General features: G+C 35.5%; 1 protein-coding gene across 5 annotated transcripts in view; it reads left to right on the top strand.

Annotated features, from left to right (window-relative positions):
• The window catches only part of taf2 (TAF2 RNA polymerase II, TATA box binding protein (TBP)-associated factor), a 72689-nt gene that overhangs the window by 36312 nt on the left and 12193 nt on the right, over positions 1 to 24184 (top strand). For all 5 annotated transcript variants that reach the window (XM_051865308.1, XM_051865309.1, XM_051865307.1 and 2 more), the window contains exons 13-22: positions 2102 to 2216; positions 2368 to 2477; positions 2650 to 2715; positions 5187 to 5439; positions 6221 to 6361; positions 9670 to 9780; positions 9978 to 10171; positions 14721 to 14860; positions 16734 to 16803; positions 22249 to 22358. In XM_051865308.1, coding sequence (XP_051721268.1) covers positions 2102 to 2216; positions 2368 to 2477; positions 2650 to 2715; positions 5187 to 5439; positions 6221 to 6361; positions 9670 to 9780; positions 9978 to 10171; positions 14721 to 14860; positions 16734 to 16803; positions 22249 to 22358 — 1310 coding nt within the window. The remainder of the gene's footprint in view (positions 1 to 2101; positions 2217 to 2367; positions 2478 to 2649; positions 2716 to 5186; positions 5440 to 6220; positions 6362 to 9669; positions 9781 to 9977; positions 10172 to 14720; positions 14861 to 16733; positions 16804 to 22248; positions 22359 to 24184) is intronic.

Below are 24184 nucleotides of genomic sequence, written 5' to 3'. Positions count from 1 at the left end.
AGTAACAGGAATTACAACATGGCTAAATGTGATTATTAAACTTTAAAAGGCGATTTAAATAAATGTAAGTGCTTCACATTTCACAGTAAATACATGGTGTTGTTGCACAGAGCAGTTCACAATCAGTGAATATTGCAGATTTATGCCAAGCCATTGGTGATTGCTAATTATCTACTGTTGATGAATTATGACATTGTTTACCTTATAGTGTTATAGTATATCACCTGCAAACTCGTCACCTTCCGGAGAAATTTGTTGTTGTAATAAGTGCAGCTGTTTTGTTTACAGGGGTTGACAGCGTAAACTGATACATTTCTGCTGATCCATAAGTGCCACCTACTGGTAGAGTGTGAATTTTCATTTTCATTCACTGTTTCTACTGTTTTGAACAACGGCAAAAATCAGCCCATATTTTTATGCAGCATACACGCATTAACCGTAAATCAAAAATAAGCAAGTGTGTATATATATACAGGGTTGGGGAGTAACGGAATACATGCAACAGCGTTACGTAATCAGGATACAAAAATCCAGTAACTGTAATTCGTTACAGTTACGTCAAAAAACGTAGTAATCAGATTAGTTACATTTTGAAAAAAGGGGGGATACTATCAGGATTACAATTGTTTCATTTAAAACTAAATAAATCATTATTTTGCCATAATAACACGTATTAAACGCTGCTTGATACAGTATTTCCTGGTTCTGTTGCCAGCGATGACTCGCGCGAGCCACCCGCTGGTGCATGCGCAAATAACACCCGTCTACGATCTCCTCAGACGCAGATTGAATCACTGCTGATAGTTGAAACGATGCTGCCCGCGGGGAAAAACGCTTTCAATTCATGGAAATTTCGCTGCTATATATATATATATATATATATGTATATATGTGTGTGTGTGTATATGTGTATATATGTGTGTGTGTGTGTGTGTGTGTGTATATATATATATATATATATATATATATATATATATATATGTATATGTATGTATGTATGTATATGTATAATGAGATTATATATAACCATCAGTATATAAATTTAACCATTTATAATTTTGACTTCCTTAAAAACATGGTTTAATGGCTGAAATGTTATAAAAATTTCTTTGTAAAAACCTGTATTTGAACCGTAAAGTTGTTTAAATCACAGTTTTCAGTCATTTTAAGGGTTAGGTGTTACCATAGACATTGCCCTACCCCGCTCATATGACATTCATTTTATCTGTGCAGGTCTTATTAAAAGTGTTAAAGCTGCAGTCCGTATATGTTTTTGGTTAAAAATTATCCAAAATCTCCAAAGTCGCATGTGAGGATGCTGCTGGTGGCAGATCATTTATAGCCTTTTCTCACAGCATCTGGAATAATTAAACTTATCATTTTGATGGCGGATTATATGGTATGACAAATTATTGTTAGAGATTAGACTGTACAGAAATTTAAATCTACAGGTAATACACATTAAATACACGTAGTCACGCAATGCTGATGTTGTTAACATTAACAATTTGAGAAAACAGTATAACAATAATAATAATTTGCGCCATTTGATGTGATATGAGCTAAGCGATCCTTAGTTTTAATCATCTGGTCAACAAAAGTGGCAGATTTGCTACTTACTTGTTCAGATGACATTTTCAGGTGAAAATTCTTATTGTAGTCATACTTCCAAGACTACAGTCTGTAATTCTGAAGTATAGTATTCACTGGTGCGGTGACTGACAGCCACACATTCTCCTCAAAACAGATTCATCCGCGCTGAGGAGCCATGCCGATGCACAACCCACGTAAAGATAATTCCGCAAATCAAACAGATGGCGACAAAGAGGCAAAACTTACGGACTGCAGCTTTAAATTTGATTTTAAAAACCCTGCAGATGCTGTGGCTCATAGAGTTTTATTTGCTTTTGTTGTGATGCTCTGCTCACATCTTAGTAGATAAAATATAATTTTCCACACCCACGAACAGCATGTCTGGTGATCTTCCCTGACATGTTCATCTTTGTGAAAATGCAAATGTTACAGTTGCTGTTAAAAAATGCTGAGCTCAAGCATTTTGTAGTTCTTTAATATGTTATTACAATTGACTTATCAACTTCAGAGACCAGAGTGGGGTGGTAAAATTTTTTGGAAGTTTTGCCTTCAACAGGAAAAGAAATGTTTTGGAACTAGAGATCCGTCAGGACTACACTTCGTCTGGCACACAGAAATATGTGGTGAGTGATGGCAGAGAGAAAACCATAAAGAAAATTGTGTGAGAGATTATATAAATGGTTAAAAGGACGTTTCATACAGGTAGTGAAGGCACAAAAATGGTCTCCAAAGTGGTCCAACAATAATCATGTGAATGCTTTTGATATTCATCAGGGCCCTATTAAAGTGACAGTACAGGAATTGGATGGGTCATTTAACCACACATTGCAGATAGAGGAGAACAGTCTAAAACATGACATTCCCTGCCACTCCAAAAGCAGAAGGTAGGACTTGCTTCCAGAACAAAGATCATGCCTAAATCTAATCATAGTATATGCTTATATATAATAGCAGGTTATTAGTGTTGCATTTAAAATTCCTGTCGAGCACTTGGAAAGATTTAGGTCATTGTCTTAATTTTTTTTAATATATCCTCTTACATTCTCTCTCTGCCAGGAACAAGAAGAAGAAAATCCCTCTGATGAATGGAGAAGAAGTTGACATGGACTTGTCAGCCATGGAGTAAGCTGTTTTTATGCCTAATGCCCCCATCCCATGCAGATCAATGAATGTTCCAACTTTTAAGTGGTCAACACTTAGGAACTGCAAGTACATTTTAGTTAGATTAATGCCTTTGGACAAATTTGTCTAAATACTAAATGTCTTAGCAGAGTATTCCTGTTCAACATGCACACACAAAATTTGTTCTTACACAAACAAGAGACAAAGAGAATATTTCTCATTGGTTCATTTGTTACCTTTCCTTTTATTTTTCTTTCTCACTCATTTTTGTTTCAGATTTTTCTGACCATTTGTACACCCTTTTTTTGTGTATTCAGCAATAACAGCACTTTGACTTCTTTCTATATAATGTGTTTACATGCATGTTACATGTAGATTTTTGCCCCTTTAAACCCTTACATTTCAGACATTCAGACTGTGATGGTAAATACAAACTCCCATGGCTGATTATCTTTGACCCTTTCACGTAATTCTTATGACTGTACTCTTAATATGTTGTTGTGGGTGAAACATGACTGGTGAAATTCACATCATTTTGAAAATATTGCTGGAGGACAATATTCTTGCTTCAAAGCACAAAAAATTGTGATTTAGTAATTCATCCATCTGACACATTGATTGTCTGTGCCAAATAATATGGAGATGTGTGTGAGAGATTTGTAATGACTAGTGTGTTATCTCTCAGATCAGCCATCTCAACAGCACAGGGTAGGGCTGAACGATTAATCGCATTTGCGATAGTATCGCGATTTGACAAAATGCAATTTTTTATTTTTTTTTAACCGCAAAGGCTGCGATTACACGTCACGTGACACGCGAGAGTAAAGCAGTCTGCAGAGGAAGCATCAACTTGGCATGCTACTCATATGCTTGGCCTACAGAAAAGCAGTTTATGTTTAATCTATCTAATATTGTGTTGTTCTTACTATACAATAGAGATGGCAGAAAAGATTCTCTAACGATTCTGAGCTTAGTTTTGAACCATGGATGCGCGATGGCGCTGCGTGTGCTTTAGAAACTTATTCTGCTTGCTTCCAGTTGCTCTCTCTCTCACACACACACACACACACACACACACCACTCAAACCATCCACAAAATAATCTTTAATAAAGTTTGGAAAGGTTGAAACGAATGTGCACTGTGAGAAATGCGTGCTTTGCTTACGCTTGCAGTGTGTCGTCTCATCCGCCGGTATTTTCCTTTCAAATATTCTACGAACGCTGCATCAGTTATGTCGTTACGTCAATTTCAAATGCTGACGCGTGCTTTGTGAAGAGTGCTCGCGCGTGCGTCTGTGCGCGATTCCGTTTAGTGGTCCCAAATATGGGAGCATCTCAAAATGCTTTTATGACGCGAAATTAATGTAAACACAGTCAGTTATGTCTTAAGGGATCAAACAGACAGGACAAACCACATCTTATATTTCAAAAGAGATCTGTGCATTAGTGTGAATGCAGCTTATTAGATCTCCTGCTCTCTATGACGTCATCATAATAATCAACAACAGTAAAGCTGAGAAAGAGAAAAAAAATCACAGCTCTTGAAAGGAAAATGTTCAGATACTCTTAAATACTGAAAGCACTATTTGTTTATTAGGCCTACTTGTAATATGTTTTTTTTTTTCTCCACCTTTTCTTTTTTCCCCTCTTTATTATTTACTAGCTTTCCCCCCGGTTTTACAGACAAGGCTTAAGCTAGTCCCAGACTAAAATAAATGTTTGAGCTGTTTTAACTTAACGCAACTTGTACTGACATGTCTTAAAATATATGATTGCCATTGTTTTGTCTCAAGATGCACAGCAGTAATGTTTATAAAAGCTACTAGATGTCCTAATTAAACTAAGGCCTAATCCTGGCTTAATCTAAGCCCTGTCTTATATTTATTTAAAATTATTAACATGCAGTTGTTTTATTTAAATTTTTTAATGTGTAATTATTTTAAAATGTACTTATAATTACATAATATTATGTAATTAAATAATAAAAAAGTTTTATTAATAGGCTAATCAATAAGAAAAAAGATCAAGAATCATTTTGAAATCGGACTGCAACTCGAATCGAATCGTGAGGTGAGATGATTTATTGCTTGTCTTTGTTGAATAACACAGAAGACAAAGAGCTTAAAAAATAATCGCATATTAAATCGCAATCGCAATATTGGTAAAAATAATCGCAATTAGATTATTTTCCAAAATCGTTAAGCCCTAGCACAGGGTAAGGATGTGGAGAGAAGGTTATAACCACTGTACACAGCACTGTGCGCTCAGGCACTGGTTAAACTGGTTCTTCTACCTCTTTATCCTTCTTTCGTTCTAGCCTCCATTTTTCAAATGAGAGTTTAGAATCCATGTTGTTTCCAGGCTATAGGAAGAAGGTCATTGAGATTCTTTTTAGCCCAATTCAAAGAGAGCTTGATTAATTTCAGCATAGTAACTGCAACAAACCATTTTCTTTTGTTTTGACATCACAGCGCTGACTCTCCTCTGCTGTGGATCCGAATTGATCCAGACATGTCCATCCTTCGGAAGGTAGAGTTTGAACAGGCCGATTTCATGTGGCAGTACCAACTGAAGTTCGAGAGGGATGTAGTGGCCCAGGAGGAGGCTATTTCAGCGTTGGAAAAATTTCCCACTCCTGCATCACGACGTGCTCTTACGGATATCCTAGAACAAGACCAGTGCTTTTATAAAGTCCGCATGCAGGCCTGCTTCTGTCTGGCTAAGGTAAAACAAGTATTAAGCAACACAACCACTTACAGCTGTGATGATGATAAACAATGTTTCTTTTGCACCAAATGAGCATTTAAGAATGATTTCAGAAGGATCATGTGACATGTTAATGGCTGCTGAAAATTGAGCTTTGCTGACACAGGAATAAATTGTTTCTTTAAGATCTGCACAGTATCAGACAAAGACCACTTATAAATATTACGACCACATTATAAATCTTTTAAATGTTGATGATTAGACTTAAAGACTTTGTTTTATAAGGCATTACGCCTGTATTATAATGCATTTTGAATACCCTTATGATGCATTGTAAATGCAGGCTTCATCTGGTGTTATAATGCATTGTACTCTTAAAAGTTATAACCACAAATAGGTAAGTGTTATAATGTATTATACCTGTTGTGATTGTTTATAAGATGATGCAACAAATTATAAAGTTATTTCTAAGGCATTATGCATGTATTATAATACATTATAAATACAGGCTTCATAGAAAGTTTTTGCAAGTGCTACAAGTTTGTTTATAACTTGTTTATAACTATAATGTGACAGTAAATGGAATAGCCTTTTTTAAACTTCGAAACATAAATGTGGCAATTAACCAGTTACATTATTGTTAAGGTCAGTTAATCAGTTAACATCCCTTATTGAGCACAATATTGTTTTATTGTTGTGTAGTCGAGTTCCCATGCTGTTTGAAATGATAGATTTCAAACAGTACTCATAATGTTTGAAATGACTTCTGTTTGAAAGTAACTATGTTGACCTTTGTTAGATTGCTAATTCCATGATGAGCACCTGGACTGGCCCCCCAGCCATGAAGTCTCTCTTTACACGCATGTTCTGCTGCAAAAGCTGCCCAAATATCGTCAAGACCAACAACTTCATTAATTTTCAGAGCTACTTCCTGCAAAAGGTAACGCCCGATTCTTATCCTTAACCAAAAGTATCATGGACAACGGTTGGTCCTTGCGAACATGTCAGGGATGAAATATCACTGATGATGAGGAAGGTCTTCCACAGGAAAGATGCTAGAGGGTGATACTTCAGTGCCTTATAAACAAATGTTTTTCTTACTTAGCAATTAGTGTTTACTTATTTTGTGCTAGATAATTATTTAAAACTCATTCCCTGCTATATCATTTACTTGAGCTGGGTTGAAAATATTGATTTCTCGATTTTACATGAACTTGAATCTCAGAAGAATGTAATCGCGCAATCAGTGCAGTCAACCACGGAAAGACATCAATAAAACAGCTTGCAAACAATGTCATGTAACATTTACCTCAGTAGTTAGGTAATAATAGCTAGAAAAATGAAATATAGAGAGGAGCATTTTGCGAAATATATTCACTAGGTCTGAAACTGATGATTGGTGATCAAGTAATGGGTTGATTATTTTGATGATTATTTTTTGAAGCAAGCAAAGACGTAAGCCTTTTAAAATGACTTAAAATACATATATAATAACAATGAGGCAATAATATTTGGTTTAAATAAAGTATCAAAAGCAAGTAATCATATGGTTTTATAGAACAACACTGTTAAAACACAATGTGATGTACTATAAACAATAATCAACTTATGTACATTATGTATCATAACAAATGCCTGCAGAGGACGCCAGTGGCCTGGTGTAGTTATACTTTACAGCATATCAAATCCTTTAATATTGGCCAAATAACATTTAATTAAATTGTTTACGTAATCTTTAATATTTGGCCATTTCTTTACAATAGAAATGCTACTGCCACTGTAATTTCTTGAACAAGAACATGTGGACATCAAAACATGCAAACTCAGAGTGAGGGTTTAAACTTGTATTTTGAAATTGTGATGAACAGTTTGCATATTTTGAAACATTGATCTAATCTCCTGTGTTGGTGTAGGTTTATAAAAGATTTACTTTACAAATCTGATAAAATAGAATTCCCACATAGCATTCCCAGATGAACGTTATATCAATCCAAACTCACAGCATATGCAGAAATGGAGTTTGAGATGCGCTCCACGTAAATGATAACAGTTCATGTGGAGCACCATTTACTGTGAATGAAGACACTCTGAGACGCACGTAACCTACATGCATGTAAATAAAGCGCATATATATTAAACCCACAGAAGGGCGTATATTTGTTTAATTGAATCACATCCTTTGTAAATTTACAATAGCACTATGCTATAGTATTGTTTTTAAATGTTTTAATACATTATGCAGCCATAGAAACAGGTTAAATCTAAGAATAATGAAGTTGATGGATTCTAGTCCATGGAATTTCTGGTATTTTGCAGTTACTTAACATGGGTAAATTGCAATTGAGGATTTTTTTTTTTTTTTTTTTTAAGTTATATTTATGGGCTTTTTGTGCCTTTATTCGGAGAGGACAGTAGAGAGCAGACAGGAAAGCACTGGACGGAGAGAAGGGGTTGGGATTGGCAAAGGACCTCGACCTGCGCCATATGCGCCGACAAGGATTTTTTTAAATTGGGTACTCGAAGTTAATCGAGGAACTGTGACAACCCTAATATGGACTGTTACATATTCATTAGTTTTTCTCAACCTGTTCTTCAATTTAAAGATTTTTCTAGTTGACTATTAGTCGTTCATTTAAGTGATTAGTCGACTAATTGCACATTTATATTAATTTAATTACTTAAAAATATATTGAGGAGAATACAGAACTATAATAAGCGTTTAATATATAAAGGCATAATATAGCCTATTCCGCACTCAAGGCGCACGTATAAAGCACCGGCAAAAGTAAGGATTATGAATGTGACGGGGGAAAAAACAGCAAGAAGACATTTTAATTATTTATTAATAAACTAGTGTTTTCTGAGTCAGTGTCAGCTGCAAAGATGTTGACGATGCTGCCTTCCTATCTCACAATATAGTGAACGTGCCTATAGAGAGAAATGCACTTTTTATATGGATTACATAAGCAGAGAGCATTTCTTTTCGATTTGAATTGGTTTGTTTAAAAGTAGACACTTTAAGTTTTCTATAGATATATTTCTCATGTCTGTGAGGCAATTATATGATGAATTTCGTTTCATTTTTGTGACGCGCTCCAGTTCAGGGAGACAGAGACAGCAGAAAGCGCATCCTGTTTGTTTTCTTTATTTTACAAAGTCACAATGTTTTCTTGTTATTGTGAGTTTACACAAAAGTAAATCCTTTACAGTTTCAAATGATCTGTCTGACTAAAAAATTTAGTATTTTAAGATGTTTCTGCTGTTATTAGAAAAAATGTAAGTGATCACGCTGGCACCTCTATGTCTTGTAGTAAGCACGCTAATACTTCAGCTTCCATACTCTGCACAAACACTTGATTATGCGTCTAATAATAGGGCACATTTATCTAGGTTAATGTTAGATTGAGCGGCCATGTAAAGTTGCTACTACTTAACATGTTTCAAATGATAAGCCATATTTGAGGTCGATGGATGATAGGCGAACGTTTGGATTTCCTGCCTGACATACTGTAATTACCACAAGGACCCGCCGTTAAAGGGTTAGTTCACCCAAAAATGAAATTTCTGTCATTAATTTCTCACCCTCATGTCGTTCCAAACCTGCAAGACCTTTGTGTGAACCACTGTAGTCACGTTGACTATTTTAAAAATGTCTTTACTACTACTCTGTACTTGAATGTAGTAATTTCGTTACTTTCTATGGGAGTTAAAAAACCTCTCGGATTTCATCAAAAATATCTTAATTTGTGTTCTGAAGATGAACGAATGTCTTGCGGGTTTGGAACGACATGAGGGTGAGTAATTAATGACAGAAGTTTCATTTTTGGGTGAACTAACCCTTTAAGGATCTGTCCATCACGGACTGTGTGACTTCGTCACAAATTTTTTTTTCTGCGACTGACCGAATAATAAAAATTTTGGTCGACTAAGCCTTGACGGATGTGACAGCTAGGGGGCAGCCCTAGCTGCGTCACATCTGTGCTGTGGCATCAGTCACCTTTTTTCATTTCAACTTTACTCATGTATACAACCACAACTGTGTGTACACTACAGTATATGTATGGTGACCCCTTATCCTATTGTCTCTTGCCATTTGGTACTTAGTTTTGTCATTGTTACATCTTTTTTGCAGTTGTATGGTTTACTCTTTATTGTTGTGTGTATTGCGCCGCAGTGCTGGTGAAACAATATTTCCCTCAGCTGTATACTGTATATTGCTAGAATGACTTGACTATTCTTTTCTGGTAGACTATACCTGTGGCCATGGCTCTGCTAAGAGATGTTCAGAATCTTTGTCCCAAAGAGGTCCTGAACTTTATACTGGACCTCATCAAATACAATGACAACCGGAAGAACAAGGTAAGAGAGCAAAGAAAAGCAGTATGTAAAAGTATGTGAGCATTTTAGTGAAAGATGTAAGGGTACATGCAAGTGTTGCAATTGATCTAATGCCGAAAGCGCATGGTTTTTCTATGTATTGCTGTAATTATTATGCACAAATTAATTGTCAGCGGAAGCATCACAGAACAGTTGTAATTGTGTTTTTCCCACTGCAGTTTTCTGATAATTATTATCGTGCCGAGCTGATTGATGCCCTGACAAATTCACTGACTCCTGCCATCAGCATTAATAATGAGGTGCGCACAGTGGACAACTTGAATGCAGATGTTCGCCTGATCTTGGAGGAAATCACACGCTTCCTTAACATGGAAAAACTGCTGCCAAGCTACCGTAACACCATAACAGTCAGGTGCGTGTTCCCTTTACATGTTTGTGTTTTGTGGAAATTTGGATGGGTCTCCTGTAATGCAAGAAAACGTTTAATGTGTTTTCACACTTTATTGGTTTTAGTTTATACCATAGTTAAGGCCTGTTCACACCAAGAACGATATCTATAAAGATAATGATAAAGATATAGTTCTAAAAATCGCTCTAAATATAAAAGAATAGCACTGTCCACACCACAGCTATAACGATATAGAGAAATTATATTGTTGGGATCACTTTTAGAACGATTTTTTTCATCTGTTGAACGATAAAACACTGACAGCCAATCAGAATCCATTCTAATTTAAGGGCCCACGCATTTAAAATGGCAGATGACATTGTGGAGAAGTTAATTGTCGAGCTCCAGAAAAAGCCACCACTGTTTGACAAGTTAAATCCCCTTTTCTAGGACACTTTAAAGAAAATGGATATATGGAAAACAATTGGTCATACCCTTGGAATAAATGGTGAGAAGTATTAACGATGAGATCATTATGCCAGGCTAGCAAACCGTATAACATAAAATTACCTCAGGTGTCCAGCGCTAATTTCGACAACATTGTCTTGCTTCCTTTGAAGTTGAAGTGAAAAAGACTAGGCGTTGTTGTTTTTTCATTCCACTATATTGACTTCATCAGCTATTTACTCGAAACATACCATGCTGAGGACATCTGCTGGTTAAAATTGTGTAAATTCAACAAGAACAGCAAAAACGTGTTGTACACACTTTGAAACCGCAGCACTTGAGTTTAGAATAAACAGGCCGTTATCTTTCGTTAGTGTGGACGCAAATATAGTTATCGTTATAGTTATCTTTATAGTTATTGTTCTTGGTGTGAACAGGCCTTTACTGTTATATTTATTATCAATCAATTGGGGGCACAGGTTTTCTTACACACTGCCCAGCAAAAAGTCACTGTTTGAATTTAAAAAGGCAAATGCTTAAGAGTCTATGATTGGATCATTATTGCAGTGATTATTATGTTTTAGCATGTTATATGTTTGGCAACAGTTCTTCTAACCCTAATTGATGGGGTGTGTGTAGCTTTTCATTTCTTAAACAACCATTGTAGGAAGACACCAGAGGTGGGGGACTCGAGTCAGACTTAAGTCGCACATTTTAGGACTTGAGACTTGCTTGACAAATATTAATAAAAGACTTGACTTGACTTTGACTTGACATGTCTTGACATGACTTGAGACTTGACTTGGACTTGAGTTAAATGACTCGAAATAACTTGTCTTTTATTTAATAAATAAATATCTGTTTTTGAACGCACCGCAACCTAACCACGTGACGCAGCAGGCAAGCAGAGAGAGCTATCGTGAGCTCTCTCATGGACAGAGCATGGACAGTCGTGACTGAACATGGAAGGCACTACGCCAAGAATAAATAAGCAAAAAAAATAAAAAATGTTTTGGACATGTTAAGAGTTGACTTTGAATTGGTTTTGTGTTCATTAAACAGAAAATTGGGTTAAAATCAGTGCTGTCAACGTTTTCCAGTTTAATGCATCAAAAATATTTAACGCAAGCGCAGCATCTGTTTTTTCTGTCATCCTTTGGCTAGCATTACAATATATGATCACGCTCTTATTCATGCAAATGCTTTTAAACCGTTTAAGCTCGCCAAATGAGAAAAAGAGAACGCGCTGTCTGTGAATGTCACACACAACGCACAGAAAGCTTCAACGAACAATAACATACCCAATAATGCCAAAAATGTCCGTTTTGTCGAGTATCCTCATTAGAGCAGCCTTGAATTAGTTAAAGTCTTAAACGAAAGTAAATAGTTGTGAGAAAGTGGGATGCGCGTAAGATCCGCGTCATGTGCGGCAGATCTTAAAGTGACAGCAAGCAATGCTGTCTGTCATTGAAGAACAAAGGAGGTAACAGAGAAAATTATCACATTTTATTTTTTGCAAGTGCAATGCATTGTAAATGGTTATTCACTGTTTATAAGAAAATGTCAGCTTTTTTTGCAATATCACTTAGTATATGCATGTGTACAGTGTGTAATAATTGGTCTTCAGTGTTAGACTTTGAGTGAAAAGCCTATGGATAGTTTATGGGGATGCACATAAATATATTGTATACACATACACACAAAGAGAAAAAAAATCATACAGACCTGCAAACCCAACCATGCATACAAAACAAACAAAACCTCAAACTTGCAAACAAACAATACACTTTTCACTCATACACGCGCACACACATCCACTCACAAATATTAATGAATCACACTCAATCAAATCACCTCCCTCTCCCTCTCTCTCTCTCTCTCTCTCTCTCTCTCTCTCTCTCTCTCTCACACACTCTCTCTCACACACACACACACACACACACACACACACACACACACACACACAAATAAAAATAAAAAATAAAATTTGCAAACATAACCATGCACATGCAAAGAATACACTTTTCACTGACACGTACACATTCATTTATTTATTTTTTTTAATTTTAGATTTTTATTGTATTATCAACTCAGCTGTATGTGGACACCTTTTGAGTAGAAATGCATATTTCAGCCTAGCTTACTGTGTCCTCTTCTAGTGTACTGCAAAAGTTAACTTTGACAATTCCGGGTCTGAAACAATTAAAGGGTTAGTTCACCCAAAAATGAAATTTCTGTCATTCATTACTCACCCTCATGTCGTTCCATACCCATAAGACCTTCGTTCATCTTCAGAACACAAATTAAGATATTTTTGATAAAATCAGAGAGGTATTTCCTCTATTGAAAGCAACAAAATTACCACATTCAAGGTCCAGAAAAGTAGTAAAAACATTATTAAAGTAGTCAATGTGACTGCAGTGGTTCAATCTTAATGTTATGAAGCGACGAGAATACTTTTTGTGCGCAAAAATAACAACTTTATTCAACAAATTTGTCTCTCCCCTGTCATTCTGCTACGCTATTTACGTTGCAGAGCTTCAGTGTTTACGTCCGAACGCCGGCCCAGTAAAAGTATATACTTTTCTGGACCTTGAAAGTGGTAATTTCGCTTTCAATAGAGGATAAAAAAAAAAAAACTCTCGAATTTCATCAAAATATCTTAATTTGTGTTCTGAAGATGAACGGAGGTCTTATGGGTGTGGAACGACATGAGGGTGAGTAATTAATGACAGAATTTTCATTTTTGGGTGAACTAACCCTTTAAGAGGCTGCAGCCTTAGAAATGCAACAAGCAAAAAGCACAGTGAGAGTTATCAACAAAATAAAACAAAATGTACTAAAATGCAAATCCTTTGGCTACTAAGTGGATCTGTAACCATAGATTTTCACAAGTTATGGAGTGGATGTATCTGAGGTCGTTTTTTGCAAGTAACAGTGAGGGTGCTTTCACACTTGGTTCGATTGCTCCCCACTGAACTGTGTTCATATTATATTATTTGGGTCCAACCCGCGGTTCGTTTGCGTCATCAAACCAACAGCTGTTTACTCCGTTGCTTAGTAATGATGGCGCAGGAGAAAGTGGCAAAATGCATAACGTTGCTCTCCCCACTTTTATATTTTTGTTTTTGAACTGTTGGTTTTGTTCATAATGATGCTTGTGTCTATGTGCCGGGAATGTAGAACGCTGAAGGCGAGCAGACATGAGATAGGCTTGTCGGGAAAGTGAGTGAAACACACACACAAACACACATTTTTATCAGATAATACGGCATTAATAGTGGTTCACTTCTGCAATTTGGTACATTTGCGTTCATATCAGAAGCGAACCGTATCGGAGTTGACTTAAACCGTACCCCAGACTACCCTTTTTAAGGGTGCGTTCACACTTGGCATGTTTGGTTCGATTAAAATGAACCCTGGTGCGATTGCTCTGTTAGTGCGGTTCATTTGAGCATGTGTGAACGCTGCCATCCGAACCCTGGTGCACACCAAATAAGCGGACCGAGACCGCTGAAAAGATGGGTCTCAATCCGCTTCCAAACGAACGCTGGTGCGGTTCAAATTATATATGAACGCAACACGGACCAAAGACATGTAAACTAACCAAAAACAGGAAGATGAGACCCTAAAAAGGAAAGAATCCTCACATATATCGTTTTTTTTCCTCGTCATAGCCGCGAGTTTGCCCATCACAGGCATCAGACGCTTCTCCACACAGCAGATCGTTTGTGTGTGTGATGGATGGATTCCCGCCGCTGTTTTGACTCCTTTACACATTTTATAAGCTCTTCACGAGTTCCCAGCTGACCAAAATACCATCGTATGCAGGCTACACACATACGAGTGCATTTACCTCAGCACACAGCATTGTTTTGGATGTTCGGTAAGTTCCGTCTCAAAATAGGCAATACTTCATAAAATCCGACCAATCAGGTTGTGAATGTATTCCTATGCCTTTAGGCTCGGTATCTTTTGGTTCGGTGATAAAATCAACCATAAAATTATTTGTAGGCACTTCTTTAAACTAAAGCATTTAACCAGAATCCTTTAGATATTAGGTTGAGTCCACATCATACATCTGTGTATATATATATTTTTTTATTGTCATAATTCTGTACTGTAGTTGCTTGCGGGCCATTCGCATGCTACAAAAGAACGGCCACATCCCCAGTGATCCCAGCCTGTTCAAGACCTACGCTCAGTATGGCCACTTTGTGGATGTGAGGATTGCAGCACTGGAGGCTGTAATAGACTATACAAGAGGTACACACCCTTTCATTTAACCACTCATTCTTTTTCCACCTTTCTATTTCTTTTTTTTTTTTTTCTTAATATGAAAACTGGGATCATTTAGTTGGTCTGGAATTATTTAGTCTTTTTTAATCTTTAAAGTCATTTCATTATCAATGAAATTTAACCCACCTTCGTTTTCATCAATACAACAGTTAATAATCCTAGATACAGCATAAACTCAGACTTTTGTCAAATACGAGGGACTATTAAAGTTTATACATGAAACCTTGAAAGCATGTTTATTTCTCTTAGTTTTATATAGTTAGTGACAAATTGCCAGTTAAAGTTTTATGTGGAAAATGGTGTTGAAAAGCCAACCATCACTGTGGATGAGTCTGTTCAAAGCTTTCCAGTAAAGCAATAGAAAGCAAAGTAAATAAATATCACTCTAAATAAAAATCATCTAACAGAAACAAGGGTAAAAGACTTCTCCAGTGACAGAATCCTCACATAAGAAAACAGGTCAATGTATCTCTTCAATTTATCTTTAGAATAAAAAATTATAATAATTAAAAAAAAAAATAATAATAAATAAAAAAAAAACTGAGAAAAAACAAAACTATATACAGAGGAGGGGAAGAGAACCCACAGCCATAAAGGATGTTCATAAAACATACATTCTTATAACCTGATAATTTAATGTATGTTTAACTAAATGTAAACGACATAATGCTTGAAGTCGTGGACGCGTTTTGCAGAGCTAGTACAAGTACGCTATATGGAGAAAAATCCTGAAATATTTTCTTCTAAAACCTTAATTTCTTTTCGACTGAAGAAAGAAAGACATGAACATGTTGGATGACTTGTGGGTGAGTAAATCATCAGAGTGAGTAAATCTTAAGAATTTTCATTCTGAAATGAACTAATCCTTTAAAGACACAGAGACAGTCTGTTCAGTAAACCACTGTTAATAAAAAAAGGGAAAAAAATAGTTTTCTCCCCCCTGCTGTCCCACACCCGTATCGAACCATGACTTTAAAACTGAGGTACGTACCGAACCGTCAGTTTGGTGTACCGTTACACCCCTAATGCCTAAATATAGTACCTCAAAGCTAAAATCAATTGAAGTGCATAGAACCTTTTCTAAAACAGTGTGGATATCTTTGCAAAACCTTTTGATATTAGGACAATCCCAAAATATGTGGTAATGATTAGCATCAAGAGAACCACATTGCCTCCAACATCTTGGTTACCTAAAAAAAAAAGAACATTTCTTTTTTACAGTAAGGGAAAAGTGCATAGTATTCATCCAGCAAAATTCCTTCCAGTATGAGAATTGGGAAGTTGACTACTGTAATTATACATATGTTTTCCCATTCTTCAGTAGTTATTGTAGTACTGCTTCCTTTTTCCTTTCTCTTTTCGTTAATATATAGGGAAGAGTGACCATTTAAAACAGACTAGGTTTATACAACTTTGAAATAGTCTCCATTAGTTGAACATTGTAGGCCAAGGTGATTGCATTATTGTTTGTTTGTAATTTCATGATTGCAATATTGTTTGGATCTTCATCAGACTGTTTTTTAATTTTCTGATAAAAATGTTTCGAAAGAGAAGGTGTCTATAAATCCTTTGAATTTAAACCAAATTTTTCTTTAAGAGATTAAAAATCTAACAACCATCCTTTATTCATAATACTACAGTAGGCTGTGAGGCCCTTCTCAGACCATATTTTGAAGTGCGAGCAGTCTCTTCAAGACCAGTATTCCTCTTTCTATTCTCTAAAACATGAAGTGAACAAAAGCTTACTATTCCTAGGTGGCCTAATTTTGTGGCCGGTGAAGGAGAGCTTTATAAGTTAACATCTTGTAAAACGTCTATTTAATGTTCTGTATATTGGCAGTTGATAGGAGTTCCAGTGAACTTCAGTGGCTTCTGGATCTGGTACAAAATGACCCAGTTCATTACATAAGGTCAGTAATGATTTCAAACACTGTGTCTTTTACTGTGTATATTTTTTTTGTATATGGGTAATGCATTATCATGTTTACTGTTATTACCTTGTCAATTCATAATAAAAGTGCCATGTTTGCAGTTGTGCCACCCTGGCATTCAAATTGCTGGACAAATGTTTTTCAATTATCTCAACAGCTTTAAAACTACTGATATTTATAAGATTTAACATCAGTTGTAAGGCCTTAATAAACACTGAGCGAGCTATTGTTGCACATAAAATATCAATGTTCAGAATGCCTGACTTGCTGACCATCAGCTTGTTGAGTCCCGGGCTTAAAAAACAGTGTTCTAAAATAGGCCTGTCACGATTATCAATATATCAACTTACTGCACAATATATAGACCTGACCTCAGTAATTTCTGGTGACACAATATATTGCCCATTATGTTTACAATAAAACATGTTTACAATGTCACCAACATTTTGCCAGTCGTGCTGCCTTTGTCATCTTATCCGCTCTCCACGTCGGAAATGAAAGCGGGGGCTCAGGAAGCTCCTTCATACACAGAGCGGACATCGACAGGTGAAAAGAAGCTGTCATTCGAGTGTTTTCCTAACAACTACAGACAGTTTGGAAGAATAAGTCCAGATGCACTTGGTTTCAAAGCCACAATCCACTGTTCCCGGTGCAAATATAAATGTGACAGCACAAAATAATGCACGCTCACAGCTAGCATCAAGCGGTTTCACACGGGACGCAGCAGTCACGAGTGTCTAGTTCAGTTTCACAGAGAACACGTTTTTGCATTCCACTGCGCTGTTTTTCCGTTGTTTTTCCTATGTAAACGCACACTAGACAGATGTGTTTCACCGTTGTGCTTGCGTCTTTTGCATCATCTCGTGCACGACGCGGAAGAGTAATAACGCACTGCTTAAGTTAGAAGTTCAACTTTTAAAAAACATGCTTCTAGAAAAAATTATTTAGCAGCAAATATGGCCTGTTTAGGCATCTGTGGTTTTGTTCATATGGACATCTGACTGCTAAGTAGGGTTTGTGTTTTTCAGCAATAGTGTGCACCATTACTTTACTGAGAAAAGAAGGTCATCTGTAGATGGAAAATCTTGATAAGACGTGCCTTTTGTGCATTTGCAAGTGTTTTTTCTACTTGTTACTTTGCACTTTTTGTTAGCAAAGGCTTATTTATTTTTTTTAAGATTTTTTTTTTTAATTTTAGGATATTTAATTTTTTTGAAAAGTTATTGTCATTTGAAAGTGTCTAGACCTACTTGAATTATTATGCTGTTATATTATGATTATATATTCAGTGGCATAAAGTGGTCTTAAAGTGACTAATATCATTTATCGCATTTATTTCTGGGACAATATATCGCCCAACAAAAAGTAGTTATAGTGACAGGCCTAATCTAAGATGACATCTCTCCAAGCCAAGAAAGTGTTTGAGATTATCTGAAATACATTTGGGCTTCTCAAAATTTATTATAATTGGTAAAATTTAGAAACTTTTATTGATAACAGAGTACAGACCACTGATTACTACAGGAGGGGAAAAAAAACGAAAACTTATCTCGTTATTTCAAGATATTAAGTCGTTATTTCGACATAAGTCGTTATTTCGAGATATTAAGTCGTTATTACAACATATCTCGTTATCTCAAGATATTAAGTCGTTATTTCGACATAAGTCGTTATTTCGAGATATTAAGTCGTTATTACGACATATCTCGTTATTTTGAGATATTAAGTCATTATTTCGACATAACATCTTGTTATTTCAACATAACTCGTTATTGTGTATCAAGTTTAATAAAAGACGCGCGCTATTCAAAGTCTTCAGTGGCGCAACAGTAATGTGTTGGCTCGCAATTCAAGCTTTTACTGCAATCGCTGCGGTTTCGAATCCGCCTTTTGCAGAGTTTGCTCTTCTCTGTTTTCCCATCACATATCAGAAAGGCATTTACTTTCAATACAAATGAAAATAATGTTCTAAAAGTGGAAATAACCTGCCTAACGAGTGTTTAATAACATTAAAAGTATTTTTTTGGTCGGGTTAGCAGCATGTTCTCTTTCGATATTAGCCACTAGAGGGCAGAATAAGACAGGGAATCAATTAAAGAACGCAATAGTTATGTTGACCTACTGTTACAAGTTGGTGCTCCAAAATCCCAGAGGTTTATCATGGGCATTTGCATTCATTCCAGGCTAACCTTTATTGAGGTTAAATTTGTGCAGCCCATAAATTCTCATGAATACCCTATAGGCGTTTATTCTATGTAGCTTCATAACACTGGATATTCTACTAATTCATACTTTTCTACTAATCCATACTTCTAATACGTGGCCTAATTAATTTATTTAGCAATTACATAGCCATAGAGTTTTGTGCTAATTGCCAGTATTGCTCTTTCAGCCAGCTTCATAGTTTATCTGTTAACTTTTCACAAGCCTATAACGGAGTGTTTATTTACAATAAGTGCAAATAGCGTCCCTTGTTGACAAACAGTCTTTACACTAGCTCCAATGTCTGGTTGGGTCACTCAAATATGAAAAGGGACAGATGTATTTCAGTGTCTTCAGTGGCGCAACAGTAGCGCGTAGGGTTTGCAATTTTGGCTTTTACCGCGATCGCTGTGGGTTCGAATCCGCATTTTGCAGAGCTCGCCCAATAATAGAGCTCACTCCTATTTTCTCATCACATACATTTTCAATAAAATGAAAATAATGTTCAAAAAGTGGAAATAAAATGTGAACAAGTGTTTAATAATATTAAAAGTGTTTATTGGGTAGGGTTAAGGGAAGATGTATGGAGGGTTTTTATTCTCCCAATAAGGCAGCATCCATTTAATAATTTTAATAAATATAGTCATTTACACTCTAATATTATTGCATCCTGTTAATGTACAAAAATACTGAGGTGCAAATAGTATCTGCCAATATAAAGTATAGATAGCATCTAATTACTATTTACTCTTATTGCAAAGAACTGATACTTTTACATGGTGTAAATAGAATCTATCGCTATTTTCACCTAGTGTAAATAGCATATCGTGAAAATGCTGCTATTGTCACTTAGTGTAAATAGCATCTACAGTAGGGGTGTCAAACTCATTTTAGTTTGAGGGCCTGATTGGAAAAAAAAATTAACCATATGCAGGCCAATTTACCTTTTTCTTATAATAAACTTAGTACGCTGATAGTTGCATTAATATTAACCATATAAACAACAAATTAATTTGCAAGAAAACTGTATTTGTTTTTACAGCGAAAAGACTATTAGATTTTTTAAATAATGCTTTATTTAATATTTTTTATTAGCACCTATTTTGATTTTTCATGGCCAATTCCAATTTTTATTAGAAGCAAATCGTCCGATTCTGATACTGGTTGCAGATTTTTTTTTAAAAGCAAATTTATTTGTTTATTTTTTCACAGGCCAAACTGGCCTTAAACAAAAAATATGTGTAGCTCTTTGATATTAGAGGCAAACACTACATTTTTATCATAATCCCAACAAAGATGTTACGCACATGAGCATGAGCAGCTTTTAATTTAAATTATTGAATAATTTCAAGATTAACAGCAAAAACAGCCTGGTTTGACTTTAGCTTTGTGAAATTATGCTACATAACAAAACAAAATCAGCAGACGGACTGAATGAAAATGGAACAGCAGTGATATAGCGTTTCCATGGTTACCGCTATACACAAAACAGCGCTTTTTACTACTACTTTATACGGAGATAAGAGGAAAAGCCATCAAAACTTTCCTGAAGACAGTTCCCTTCAGAGATACATTCATATCAACCCCACTTTAATATTTATATTATTCTTCCTATTTTTCGTGAACAGTGAGCTTGTGCATGTTACAGTATTTTCTCTGCTGGCGCGTCTGTTCTCCTCTTTGTGTCCGTATTTAGCATGTATCTGTGTTAACGTCCTGTTTACAGACTTTGTAAATACACAAATGAAATTTTGGGAAATTATTACAAGACCCCTGGACTAGTGCATCTCTATTTTTTTATTATAGTTCAAATCAGATTGGACACCAGGCCGTAAGTTTGACACCCCTGATCTACAGCTTTTTGCACTGTAAATTATTTTATTTACTATGGGCTATGGACTAAACAAATTTAACTTCAATAAAGGTTAGCCTGGAATGAATGCAAATGCCCATGATAAACCTCTGGGATTTTGGAGCACCAACTTGTAACAGTAGGTCAACATAACTATTGCGTTCTTTAATTGATTCCCTGTCTTATTCTGCCCTCTAGTGGCTAATATCGAAAGAGAACATGCTGCTAACCCGACCCAATAAATACTTTTAATGTTATTAAACACTCATTAGGCAGGTTATTTCCACTTTTAGAACATTATTTTCATTTGTATTGAAAATAAATGCTTTTCTGATATGTGATGGGAAAACAGAGAAGAGCGAACTTGGCAAAAGGCGGATTCGAAACCGCAGCGATTGCAGTAAAAGCTTGAATTGCGCCACTAAAGACGTTGAATAGCGTGTCTTTTATTAAACTTGATACACAATAATGAGTTATGTTGAAATAACGAGATATTATGTTGAAATTACGACTTAATATCTCGAAATAACGAGATATTATGTCGTAATAATGAGATGTCGTAATAACGACTTAATATCTTGAAATAACGAGATATTATGTCGTAATAATGACTTATGTTGAACTAATGACTTAATATGTTGAAATAACGAGATAAGTTTTCGTTTTTTTTCCCCCTCCCTACCAAGTTTTTTTTTTTTTTTTTTTTTTTTTCACCATGCGGTTCAGGGCTTCCGTAGATTCCATAAAAAACCACAAAGAGTTGATCAAAAAATTGGTCAATTTGGTAAAATTGGTTCATTTATTTAGAAAGTTTAATACAAGTAATTTTATTGTTCCAAATTAATTTAGAAAAGAAAACTCTTTAAAAGATCTTTAAAGAGGAACTTGGGTAAATAGCAAGGGAGAGATTGGAACAGATATAACAATTTATGGTAGATATTAATTTGGTCCCACTTTATATTAAGTGGCCTTAACTACTATGTACTTACATCAAAAAATAAGTAATTATTTGGTTCATATTGAATTGCAAAACACTTTTGCTGCTATTGAGGTGGGATACGGGTAAGGTTAGGGAAAGCTTTGGTGGTATGGGTAGGGGTAAGGTGTAAGGAATGGGTCAACAGTGTAATTATAAATGTAATTACAGAAATTAATTACAGATGTAATTACATGCATGTTTTTAAAACATAAGTACAATGTAAAAACATGTACACAATAAGTGCATTGTATCAAATGATTAATTTAAATGTAAGTACATAGTAGTTAAGGCCACTTAATATAAAGTGGGACCATTAATTTTAATTGTTTATTAACCGCTGTATATTTTGATATATTTATTTTCGATTTGTATCATTTTCTGCCCTCTTTAGGCATGAAATTCTCAGCATGCTTGCCAAGAATCCACCTTTCACCAAAGCAGCGGATTCTTCGTTGTGTAACGAAGCTTTAGTGGACCAACTATGGAAGCTGATGAACTCAGGTAGAATACACACATTGAATTTTTCATCTCATAAGATTTAACATCTGAGCCTAGTTTAATCTGTATCAGAATTATCTAGAATTATCTTGGAAATCCCATGTTTTACTATCCAGGATCAGGTAATTCATCTTACTTTTGTGCCAGTTTTTTAAAGCGAAAACCTGATCCAGATGCACACTTTTTCAGATAACCAAATCTGGATTACCAGTGCTCCAAATGGTATTTCACAATGTAGGCTGCTAGCTATGTAAAGAACAAAAGGTAGAAGAGTCAGTGTGGGGTCACCTTAAGTGTTTTATTTGATGGGAAAGAAAACAACATAAACAAACATCCCCTTACATTTTTAATTCCCCTTAAACAATCAGACTCCTATGGAGGCACTGAAGGTTCATGGTTTCTCAGGGGAATGCACAACATTTGCAAGAGAACCCAAAAGCATTAAAATAAATTTTTGTTCCCATCCCCATGTTCCAGTAGAGTTTCCGTAGCCCCTCATGTGACCCACAACAAAAACAAACAAATATGCTTTCAGTAAGGGATGCAATTGAAACTACTTTCGACTGGTTCATCTCTGATGATTGTGCTAATGTAGTTTATATACAATGATTAAAAAACACTTAAAATTAAGTATATTATTTTGTTTGATATTAATAGCTGTTTGAGGGATTATTTTATGGCATCAAAATCTCTTTTTTACTTTACTGTACTGAAAGGCTTAATAGGTAGCCTAATGTCCACTTTATTATTTTAACGGTTAAACTAATCAAGATGAAAATAAAGGTATAAATGTGTGTATATATATATATATATATGTGTATATATATATATATATATATATATTACGTGATACAAATGTTGTATTTTTTTTTTTTTTACCAGTTTTAAAGTTTTATCTATTTATTTATTTTTTTGTTCCTAAAATCCACAAAACGTTTGTAAGAGAACGCAAAAGCATCAAAAAATACACATTGCCTCTTCTACCTATTGATTAAACTTTTCTGGTCCCTGGATTTATTCCATCTATTTACCATTGTTGACTGGGCCAAAAACCTAAATGGTCTCCATATTCCCTAGTGAAAAAAGAATAAACTAAAATGTATTTGAAATTCATTTAATTTTGTGCCAAGTACACTACAAATATACACATTTACATATTTATATGCTAATTAAAAATACCCTGCAATTGTACTTTTGATGTACTAAACGGGTATACTTAAAGTCTGCTAAACTGGAAAAACTAATTTTGTACTTGATGTACTTTAATTGTGCAGAAGTAGTGCTGAGGTCCAACTAAAGATATACTTCACAGGGCTCCAGACTGCGGCCAAATGGCTTTTTTTTTCTGCCAGTGCGACTAAGTTTTGTTAGAGGTCACACTGATGCGACCATCACGTGCACAAATGATAAGAGCTGCCATTTCTGTTTCAAAAGAGAAACATCAAACCACAAATGAAAAGAAAGTGAAACAAAATGGCGCTACTCGTTTGAGCTATGCACCGCAGACCAATTATCAGCATGGAGCAATCATGATCTCAGAACAGGTTTACTCGCATGCCGATCTCGATCACGTGACACTGCTTACTACACACCGCTGGGAGATCCAGTGAGAAAGCGTTTGAATTCGCTGCATAATTAATAACATCGCTGTGAGATCTAGTGGGAAGCATTCAAATTCAGTGCAGAATTCTATGCTATAAACCACAGATAGCAGATCAAATAGGTGTGAAAACCAGGAGAAACACTGTGCCATGAACGAACAAGTTAAGGCTCTCCAGTCCACAAATCACCATGGATTTAATGTAGTAACGCCTACTGAAACCATGGTA

This window comes from Ctenopharyngodon idella, chromosome 16 (assembly GCF_019924925.1).
Source record: "Ctenopharyngodon idella isolate HZGC_01 chromosome 16, HZGC01, whole genome shotgun sequence".
Taxonomy (NCBI): Eukaryota; Metazoa; Chordata; class Actinopteri; order Cypriniformes; family Xenocyprididae; genus Ctenopharyngodon; species Ctenopharyngodon idella.
Note: the sequence above shows the minus strand (reverse complement) of the source record. Positions and strands in the feature narration are given on the sequence as shown.